The sequence below is a fragment of the Salvelinus alpinus genome, chromosome 18 (genome assembly GCF_045679555.1).
Source record: "Salvelinus alpinus chromosome 18, SLU_Salpinus.1, whole genome shotgun sequence".
Taxonomy (NCBI): Eukaryota; Metazoa; Chordata; class Actinopteri; order Salmoniformes; family Salmonidae; genus Salvelinus; species Salvelinus alpinus.
The window spans coordinates 15,426,376-15,437,814 of NC_092103.1; the positions used below are offsets into that span (position 1 = coordinate 15,426,376).

The 11,439-nt window shown below is 43.2% G+C and overlaps 1 protein-coding gene across 5 annotated transcripts in view; it reads right to left on the bottom strand.

The window, feature by feature from the left end:
* Positions 1 to 11,439, bottom strand: part of LOC139544486 (unconventional myosin-Ih-like) — a 32,742-nt gene that overhangs the window by 5,325 nt on the left and 15,978 nt on the right. For 2 of the 5 annotated variants that reach the window (XM_071351630.1, XM_071351629.1), the window contains 9 exons: positions 2,505 to 2,666; positions 2,090 to 2,205; positions 1,760 to 1,958; positions 1,576 to 1,656; positions 1,078 to 1,476; positions 882 to 980; positions 644 to 757; positions 385 to 456; positions 151 to 270 (listed from right to left, as the gene is read on the bottom strand). In XM_071351630.1, coding sequence (XP_071207731.1) covers positions 151 to 270; positions 385 to 456; positions 644 to 757; positions 882 to 980; positions 1,078 to 1,476; positions 1,576 to 1,656; positions 1,760 to 1,958; positions 2,090 to 2,205; positions 2,505 to 2,630 — 1,326 coding nt within the window. In that variant the 5' untranslated portion in view covers positions 2,631 to 2,666. Of the gene's footprint in view, positions 1 to 150; positions 271 to 384; positions 457 to 643; positions 758 to 881; positions 981 to 1,077; positions 1,477 to 1,575; positions 1,657 to 1,759; positions 1,959 to 2,089; positions 2,206 to 2,504; positions 2,667 to 3,732; positions 5,038 to 11,439 lie in introns of those variants that run through there. The other 3 variants (XM_071351631.1, XM_071351634.1, XM_071351632.1) reach the window with 3 other exon arrangements.

The window sequence follows — 11,439 nt, forward strand, 5'->3', positions numbered from 1 at the left end:
GGATGCACAATACCAGTCAGCCTCCTGTATTACTGTCTTACTACTTACTGTATATCCTATACCTGTTAGCAGTGTCATGATTGGTTAGATGTCGTATTGGACTGGGACGACATCACTCTTATTGGTGGACCACTGAAAAAGGCCACTCACCTTGTTTGCTAAAGACTCATTGAGCTCGTTGACCAGCCAGGTGAAGGTGCGGCCATAGATGGCTTTGGCTAGAGCGTCCTTGGCATATACTGCCTGGTCAACGGTGAAGGGACTGAGCAACTGACCAGCACAACAGACAAACCACAGAGATTGATTTTCAAGAGACAGGTTGCACATTTACTGTGATGGCATGAAGTTCTATGAATGAGCCCAAAACAGTAGCATCTTCCTCACCTCTTCTGACCTGGCCTCAATCTTCCTGTGTGTCAAACCCACCTGTATCACCTGTGCAGGAATGCCCAGCAACTACACAGCAGAGAAACAACCAATCACACATCACCAAATACTCTAATTGAAAAGGGATTTCACTTCATCTGAAAAGTTGCCATAATGTCTGAAAAGGGAGAGTACTTCGATAGTTTTCTGTGGTATGAGTACTGCTAAATAGAGTGACTGTCCATTAGTTTGTAGTTTGCCGTCAGAAGTGTCTCACCTTGGACAGCCAATGTATCTCCGGACTGTTGTTGAGAGTGGCGTATCCCTGTGAGTCAGCCACAAACGTAACATTTCCCAGGTGAAGTACGCTACCAATGATTGCAAACAGGCTCTACATCATGGGCAAGAGAAGACACTGGTCATAAGTGATACGTTTTTTATGACAAATGATATGATCTGTTAACCATCAGTATCTGATGGTAGTGTTTTGGTAGTGTAGAGAGATTAGGACTCACCTCTATATTGCTCTCACTGAACTCTATGATACTGAGGGCTTTCCGTACCGTCTTCCAGTCACTCTTGTCGTTGACTGAGCTGACTTTGGCACATTCCCCCTGGGTGAGACAGGAGATAATATCCAGATGATGATAGACCACTCCATGGAATCACTGATTCTTTGTCTCTTTAATACCTGTAGTGTTGATAGGTTACCTCTCCCACCTGTACCAGGTAACTGTAGTGTTGATAGGTTACCTCTCCCACCTGTACCAGGTAACTGTAGTGTTGATAGGTTACCTCTCCCACCTGTACCAGGTAACTGTAGTGTTGATAGGTTACCTCTCCCACCTGTACCAGGTAACTGTAGTGTTGATAGGTTACCTCTCCCACCTGTACCAGGTAACTGTAGTGTTGATAGGTTACCTCTCCCACCTGTACCAGGTAACTGTAGCGCTGACAGTTCCTCTCCAGACCCAGCCAGCGTAGCAGGTCCTCCTCTCCTCCCTCCACTAGCTGGTAGAAGATGTGGAAGCTTCTCTCTCCATGGTTCTGATGCACCACCCGGGACTTCTCCAGTAGATAACTGAGGATGTGGCCACCAACAGCTCCCCCCTAGATTATTAAAGATGTAACAGTGATTGACGTGCTGCTGTTTGATGTTCCTCTGATGTTTTAATATGGGAATGCTGTGCTCAACGTCTTGACCCTTACCATGTGATCAAACTGAATATCCATGTACTTCCCAAAGCGGCTTGAGTTGTCATTCTTCAGGGTTTTGGCATTCCCGAAAGCCTTAGAGAGGTATAGACTGTATTATCAGTCATTGTATTTGTAAATGGCAGTGTGCAAACAATGTTCATTTCTCATGTCATATTTGCTTCACTGTGGTATTCACCTCGAGCACAGGGTTGGACAGCAGCAGTCGGTCTCGGACGTTGTCCAGCAGTTTGGTACTGGGGCAGCTGACAGCGTAGAACTGCAGGATCTTCTTGGAGGCCTCCGTCTTTCCTGCTCCACTCTCCCCTGAGATCAAGATGAAGTGGTTGTTGGTCTCTGTTAACATGGTGCGGTAGACATTGTCTGCCAGGGCGTAGCTGAAAGGAAGGGCAATGTAGAGGTTCAGTAATACTGCCGATGGATATAGATGGGCAGCACTCTATTTCATATCTTGTGGTTCACACATACAAGCACACCCACATTACACATGTACACAAATGCAACTTACATGTGGGGTGGAAGCTCAAAAAAGTTGACGCCCATGTAAATATCCATCTGCTTCTTGGTGTAGATTCCCAGCTCTTTGTAGGGGTTCACTGACACTAAGAGCGTACCAATGTAGGTCTGTGGGAAATGTATTACAATTGAATGAGAGATGGATGCCTCACTGCATGGTTGCAACGAGAATGTGCTGTGCTTGTTATCCACAGTATGAGTAATTATCAGACCTGACCTTACAGAAAGTAAGGCAGCTCACCCTGTGGCTGTAGTTACAGCACAGTAGCTGCTGTTTCAGCAGAGCAAAGTGCCAGTTCAATTAGGGGAGGAACACTGTGTTCTCCCTGGCGTCTTGAGGTAGGGTGGCTTTCTGGCTGAAAGGAAGGCTATGTGATACCTCTGTACTGTGGAGGGGATAGACTCACGTAAATGAGGTTCTCGTTGAAGCGTTTCCTCAAGTTGTCCAGGACGGCACTCTCACTTGTGTAGGCGTCCAGCAAAAGGAAATCCTGGATGCCCACCCGATCCCGGGCCGTAAGGGAGCCCTCCATGTCCCGGAGGATCCGGTTACAGCGCTCCTCCAGGCTCTGACCAATCAGAGAAAGGGTCCAGGATGGTTACATTGATATCTTATAGCTGTGCAAATGCCCCGGAAGCACAACACAACAACACTGTCACAAATCTCATCAAGACATGGCAGCTGTAAACGTTTATTTACGACAAACCCGTTGAGATGTTCCACATCTTACAACATAACGTATCTGCTGTGTTATTTTCAGATATACACCACATGTTTACGGGTTTTTCCATATGTCCTGTTCCACTGTGTCCTGTTTTCCTTGTACTTATCTGCATCTGCCAGGTATGATGCCGTGCCATGCAGTGCTCACTGTCACACACAGACAATCTCGCCCTAAACCAGTTAATTTACTGTCAATCTGTCCTCATCTCTGGCCCTCCATCCACTTCCACTCAGTGTGTGGTGGCCTTGACCACATCCTCTCAGCACAGATAGCAGGTCAGTTTAGGGATCCCTATCTAATCTACTTCCATGTTCCTCAAGGCGCAATCAGTCTCTTGTCACTGTTTAAGAGGATACACACGTCCCCCTCCCCACACAACTATAGGGCAGACTCCGCCCTGTAATTTACCCCAACAGCAGGGTCAAAACACACAGACCAACTCCAAAGATGTTGCACTGTAATCAACTCCTAGAAATGCAAATAATGCTATCCCAATGACAGCTTAGAACATGAGTGTGTCATGTACAATGCTATTGTGCTTCCATAATGTATATACTAAACAGAAGGCAAAGGTTTACCGGCATGGAATGCAATTGTTGCTGAAGTTTTGTATCCCAAACAAATGAGCTCTAGGGCCACAATATGCGTCAGGTAACATTATCAGTCAGATCTGTGCTCCTTAATTACAGTGCTATGAAAGTACCGTCCAGAATATTTCAACACTCCACCGGTTTGGCACACAACAGTGCCAAGTTAACCTGGTCCCATGGTATCGTAATTGATACCCACAACAATCCACCCTCATGGTGACGGCAATTTTTAAATGTACAACTTAAACAGTGCCATACACAAAATGTAGCTTAATATATATTTTTCTTTACAAAGATTTTCAAAGTAAGTAAGTCCCTACCTTGAGTGAAAGAAAGTCTTCTGTATCAGACTGCTGTGAGCTTCAATCCCTTTTTATACTGAACATCTGGGTTTATTTAGGGAAAGAACAGTATGGCAGGAAACATTGACATATTGCCCCCTCCATTTCCACCAATAGGAAGCCATCAATAATGTCAAAAGTGAGCGAGAAAGGAAGCAGAAGTGATTGTGTGTGTGTGTGTGTGTGTGTGTGTGTGTGTGTGTGTGTGTGTGTGTGTGTGTGTGTGTGTGTGTGTGTGTGTGTGTGTGTGTGTGGAGTCACATGTATACCTTTATTACTTACTAAGTCTTGAATAAATCTGTTAGCTTACTTATTTATGACATAAAGGTGAGAAAGACAGCTATATGTACAGTGATGACTGAACTGTTCTAAAGCTACTCTCTCTCTCCAAATCCCTTTCCACCAAATGACCCCCTTGTCCTGCTCAGCAAAGCACTGGATAGCAATCTCCCTCTGGACTCTTATTTATAGGGGAAACAGGGCTATTTTCAGCCCGTCATACAGGAAAGCAACACTACCAATCCCAGTTACAAGGTGGAAGATGTGCCAAGGGCACCAACACATAAGGCGATTCATCACTTTTTTAATTGTTTTCATTGTGGTTTCCTGATGCCATTTCCCTAGGGAAGGCCTTCTCAGTCTACGGAATGGAACCCCATTGAAAACCTGTGGTGTGAATTGAAAAGGGCAGTCCATAAGCACAGACGAAGGATATCAAGGATCTGATATGAAGGAATGGTCTAAGATCCCTTCTCTTTCTCTGAGCAATTGTATTAGTATAAAATAGTATAATTTTCAATTTTTTTAGCATACAACATAGCTCAGTATTTGTATGATTTCTTTTATACAGTTTTTTTTGCTCATCTTTATCAAGAGTGCCAATAATTTCGGAGGTGACTGTACTTCATGCCTATCTTCTAAGCTTCAGTGAGCTACAGTGAATCGTTTACTAGGAGCCGTTTGGTAAATGTCCGGGCATGAGTTAAAAGTTAATTTGAGATCCAGAGGCTCACACCCAGGCCCCCACCATGCTACCTGAAGACATATCCCACCGTCTAGTTTTGATTTACATTTGGTTGACAACAACGAACGTGAATTCAACGTGAAATCAACCAAAAATGTCACCATGCCATTGGATTTAGGTTAAAAGGTGGGTGAAGAAAAGAGTAAATTCCCTTACACTGATGACTTTTTGAAAATCCAGTCAGTTTTCCACATTGATTCAACATCATCACATTGATTCATTTTGTTGAAATGACGTGGAAACAACATTGATTCAACCAGTTTTTGCCCAGTGGGATATCGCTAAAGCTGCCTAAAACTAGCCCTTCTTAAAACACAGGGGGGCACAGGAGTGCTAAAAACATCTTCAATCCACTCCTCTGAAGAAAAAAAACAACCCTCCTCTTCCAACCCCCATTCTCCCACCCTGTCCCAAGCCTGGCAGAGCAACCCGCCACAGCAACCGGCCACAGCTTACATGGTTGCCAGCTCTGCAACACTGAAAACCTATTTTATACAATTCTATAGTACTTTTTTCCCTGAACTGCAAAAAAAAGGCTTTTTCAATTTTCTGTGAAGTTGAGAAAACATCCATAAAAAGATAATAATTTGTATAAAATTATCACACAATGCCCCTCCTCTCTCTTGCATGTGAAAAGCATTTTTGGTCGTGTGAATGAAAAGATGGTGGAAAACGTTTTAAAGAGCAGTCTACAATCCATTACACACATTCAGCCAGTATATCTATTCAGTAATTATTCATTAGAACACATTCGACGTCATAGTCAATTTCACACTCGGCAGTCAAAACACAAAAGAGATTTGGCCTATTTAATGCAAGGGGGGCAATGCTGGGGGCAACGATGGAGCAATAGAGAGAGCAACAGGGGACGTGGGTGAGGGTTGGTGGAGGGGGGAGGTGTATTTGTCTAATCTGTGAACCCCAAAAGCAAGTCCTTCATAAGACAAGGAACAGACTTTAAGGAGAAGTAATGGTCTCAGACTTGTGTTGGGCTATGACACCTATAGTTATCATGAGGGGAAAAAAACATGGAAACTCATTTTAAGTCTGATTTTATTACTATTGAATTGTTATTCCGATCCTCAAGGAAAGAGGGTAACTGGGTAATGGATGTGGACGGGGGGGGGGGCTTGATTTCTCCCACCTCCAAGACACTTTATTTTGCACTCTCTTCCACTCCACCATCCCTCCCTCCAATCTCCTCCCAGCCCATCATCAAGTTAAACCAATGAGACAAGTGAACAATATCATTGAAGGCGCCCCATTTGAGATGTCAGAATCAATCTGACAATACAGAAGGGGGCGATGAGGATCAACCCTCCCTTTCTCCCCTGCTTAGCACCAACATGGGAACTGGAGCCTTCTTATCCACACTGAAAGGGAAAATGTCTTGACATTCCATTCTGTGCGTGCGCGAGAAAGATTTTCTCTAGGAATTTGTGTTTGACACACTCTAAATCACTGACAATGGAAAAAACATCAAATTATAAGCATTAAATTCACTATTTCATATTATTTCCTCTATTGCCAAGGTTCCTTCCAAAGTGATATCAAGGTCGCACACTGCCTGCTACACCTGACCACCCTGTACCAGGCCTAAAATACTGAACAGAGACAATGGCTCAGAGTGGTCAGGTTGCATGCCAGGCCTGACTCTGGCACTCTGCCCATTGTTGGTGCTCTGTTGGCATCAGGCTGGGCAGGCCGGTGGCACGCCTCAGAGAGCAAGGCAGAGATTACAGCCATTCAGGGGGAATCTGAGCTGAAAAACGGAGAACACTCGGCAGATGAGAAAATAACACCAGGTCGTCATGAGATGGCCAACCAGCATGGCCCAAGGACACAATCCATGTAAACTCATACTTAAGAACACACACACACACACAGAGATAGATACACTTGCACAACACAGTGCTACTGTATTCTAGGAAACAGTGGCATCTCATGGTAATGGTACATAGGACTCTTTTTAAAGGAGAGGTTGATGGGAGTAGAAAGGAGACTGAAACAGGTGATAACACACACAAAGAATGTAAAAGGATGTGGAGAGAAAAGGATGACACTTGCAAAAGCGGAAAATGAGCAACAAGACACCTACATTTGATGGCAGGCTAAAACGGAACAGGAAAGCCTATCTGACCCAGCGGCCATCACCCGAGAGGCCGGCCCATTGTCCCAGGCTCTCCACTATGGCACAGGATCCTGTTACTCTGTCACAAAGTGGCCGTTAGGCTCCTGAAACAGATAGCACTGCTCGTGCGCGGGCCACTGACTGACACCACACATCACATCACTCAGGGAAACAAACACACGTTTAGGGGGCTCCAGGTGTCTAGAGAAACCTGAGTGTCACGGTTCTGTATCTCTTCATACAATGCTCCCTTTATATAGCTTCAATTATAGATATTGGATAAAACAATATGAGTACTGTATATGTATTGCTATTATAGATTTTTTTCAAAGTCTGGCAAAGGTTGAAGCTTTAGATGGTGGTCTTCATAGCATTGGGGAAAAACCTTTTTTGCATATAAGACCTTATCAATATGTTGTTCTAAACAGAGGATTAACAAAAGCCTTGTTTATACCTTGTGCTAACATGGGTCCTTTTTCCTGATCTTGTCTACATTCTGATTGTGCCACATTTCCAGAAATGTGTCTACACTATGTCTGCATTGATACCAGAATTCCTGGTCCCTTTCCTTTATGCAAATTATTTCACAGCTATTCTTTCAAAATAATACTTTTTTATTTATTGTCAATGATTTTAGAAGGTGGAACAATTATGATTTAAATGGTTTCTCTGTCCAGATCTGTCTACACTTATAAGATATCCAGACACAATGTGTGTCTGACTACCTCCGGAGGCGGGCAGGATGATCTGATCACAATGTGTCTTTAGATTGTCTACACCTGCCAAACAAATGTGGGCACAATCAGAATGTGGACAAGATCAGAACAAAGGACGCAAGTTAAAACCAGGTATAAACAGGGCTCCACAGACACACAAAAAAAACACACACCACAGTATTACCTCACTCATCTCCAAAGCCATGTGAGTCATGGTTGAATCGGTCTTGTAATGGATCAGATAGAATCCAAACAACTTTCAAGTACGCAGTAGAGGTGGACTCTCGTCCTGGGGCTAGCAACCGAGAAGCACTCACATTCTAGAGTCACTTTTAGCCTCTGACTCAGATGTAGATATGTCCCTTGACCGTATCACTTCACCGTCACACTGCTCTACCTCCGCTTTTCCTCTGTCCCTCTGACAGAACTGGCCAGGTTCTGGGGACCAAGGGAGGGGTTCAGTTGGGAGTGCCTCTGTGTGGACTAGTACTTTCTGCTAAAGCGTCATTCCTGTCCGGTCCATAATGATCTAGTTGGCTCTGAGAGCTCTAAGATATTAATCATTCATTAAGCCTAGGGAGGTCTCATTCAGCACTTCACCTGAGTGTCCAAAGACCCAGTGTGTGTGTGTGTGTGTGTGTGTGTGTGTGTGTGTAACACAATGATGCGGAAACTATCTGCTTCAAGCTCCTCATCCTCCTCCTCGCACAAAATTACAGCACAGGTATTGTGTTACTGATCTTTGATTAGGCAGATACAATTCTGACTAATTACAAACCACTCATCACTGCCATGGTGAAGCAACAGTATCGGGCCTGTTGGGATGAAACTATTGTCCTTTCAGTGCATCTTACCGCTGCTGTCAACACCAGCCTGTGCTGCAGTAAGAGGGACATACAGTACAGTATTATGATGGCTTTCCTGCTTAACCTTCATGTGTCAGAGAGACTCATATTATGTATTCTAGTGGCTCTTATGTCATCTAACAATATATATTTCAAGTTATGTTTGAATGAAAAAGAGAACAATCATACATGATTTACCTAACCATAAATTAGTCATTGATCGACATTGCTATCCAGAATGATTATTTAAGAAAAAACTAAGTAGAGATGTGTGTCCCACCTTCTCTATTTCTTGTGGCTCAGTACTAAATGATGTGTTGGATTGTGACAGTATTGCGGGAAGCGTAACATTGCCCTCTCATTCCAACTGTTTAAAATTTAAAGTCGAGCATCCTGTAAACATTAACGAAGGCATCTTGCATTACAGCCACACTGATTAAACAGAGAGGAGACATTCACAACAAAGAAGTTATATTTTAAAGCCACATAGCTTTTTAAAAGTAACCACTGCTACAAATCAGAACAGAAGGGATTATTACCTTTCCAGTCAACGTTACAAAGAGTCTTACATTCCCAGAGACTACCGAAGAGTTTATTTTCTCTTTGTTGCAGCCCCCTACCAAACACACCCACCCATATACTTACAATCACACCACACGTCCTATCACCACACATCCTGCCCCTTTAGCCGGTGGTATGGCTTGTCTAGCCTTAACAAGCTTTGTGCTACCTACCCACAGCTCTCTGAATTAGCACGAGTCCCTGTAAAATCCAATTACACCAGAGTCAGCGGGTTGATTTTCCCATTACAGATTTCATGCTGAGTTTGAGGACTACGATTTTTAAACCCACACATCAGCCCCTGTGCCCCTCTCTCACACATAAACACTCCTTTTCGCTTCCCCCTGACACTTTATGTCTCTGTAATGCGAGGAACAAGAGGTATCCCTTAGTCATCAAAGTAGACTCCAGTCATGCGGTAAGGTCATCATCCTCATCCAACCTCTCTGACCTTACTCTCATTCTATCATTCAATGAAATGGGATATCCGATCCCATACACAGCAATTTCACTGTTCTACCTTAACACCATCAATAGTGGTGGCAGTAGTCTCAAGGTTAGAGAAGCTGGCCTATAACCAAAGGGTTGCCGGTTTAATCACCAGGGCTGTATGGCATTGTTCCCTTGAGCAAGGCACTTAACCACTAACTTTCTCCAAACAATACAAACACACAAAACCAGCTAGACCAGCCTATTAGGTAACATGTGCCTGGGGGAAAACAGTGACCCCTTAACCTCTCAGAACATCATGGATAAACAATCTGACCAATTACAGCACAACTCTGCCTCCAGAGGGCATCACAGGATAGACAAATAAATACGCACAGGCTCAATGTGTCTTACACAACTCAACATTCAACTAATGCTTTATTTATAGGAGCAAATAGATAACCGAGGACGGAGCTGGACACTGAAGGTCAACACTAGCCAGGTTGCTGTAGTAGCCTTCTGTATCTCTGCCATGTTCTTTGAGCGAGAGACGTTCTGCTAGCACACCATGACCAAATGCATGCGATAGCAATAAAATTAAAATTAAAAATTCTAAAACGCAATCCCTTAGGTTAACAGAAATTTGACTGAGCTACAATATGGTAATGCTGATAGAGCTGGTAACACTTAAATGTAGAGACAGTGGAGGTTATTGTTGTAGATATGGAAAAATAGTTTAGCATGCACTACTGAAAATCTAATGATCAATCAAATGACAAAAATCTTACCTTTGAGAACATGTACATGGTGTTATATAATGTGCATAAAAAGGAGGATTCTTCTAGTCAGGTCGTTCTGACAAGTCCAGTCCAGGTCGATAGACGCTGAATCTGATCTGGATTGGACAGAGGAGGAGGCCAGCTCATCTGTGTGTTGAGGGATGCTTGCTGAGAAGTGGGACGTTGATACAAGGGTAAGAGCAGCTCTATAAACATTATCTATTGCACCTGGATTTATGGACAACCCATAATGCAACAGCCCCTGCAAACTTGCTGTCATGGTGCCCTAATTTCCTTCTTCTGTTTTTTTTGGTTGGCCTCATTCCCTGTTCAGTTCAACAGAGACCACTAGACACAATGCCACTAGACCTAGACAAATCCCCAATGTGAGAAAATAGTATTGCAATATACAGAGAATCATACTCTGTGTCACAAAATGGCACATATCACTGTAATGTCAACACTTTTCTGTCTGGAACTCTTGATAGCAACTAGCTGACTGAACTCAACGCAACAATTCGAACTAATTACAAACTACTCATCACTGCCATGGTGAATCTACAGTATCGGGCCTGTTGGGATGAAACTATTGTCCTTTCAGTGCATCTTACAACTGCTGTCAACACCAGCCTGTGCTGCAGTAAGAGGGACATACCATACTATGATGGCTTTCCTGCTTAACCTTCATGTGTCAGAGAGACTCATATTATGTATTCTAGTGGCTCTTATGTCAACTAAAAACATATATTTAAAGTTATGTTTGAATGAAAAAGAGAACAATCATACATGATTTACCTAACCATAAATTAGTCATTGATCGACATTGCTATCCAGAATTATTATTAAAGAAAAAAACAAGTAGAGATGTTCGTCCTACCTTCTCTATTTATTGCGGCTCAGTACTAAATAATGTGTTGGATTGTGACAGATTTGCGGGAAACGTAACATTGCCCTCTCATTCCGACTGTTTAAAATGAACTCAACTCAGAAACATTCTTCACCACGGCGTTAAGTTTAGTCAGCTAGATATAAACTAGTGTAGCCTACAACATACTGATTACGATCCAAACAATATATAGTAATAATTTCCTGCTTGCTGCTGTTGATAACATACCATACCTGGGGCAAATTGCACCAACTCTATAGGCAGAGTGTGTTCGGATTATTAATTTATGGGAACGAGAATATGTGCAACAGTTAT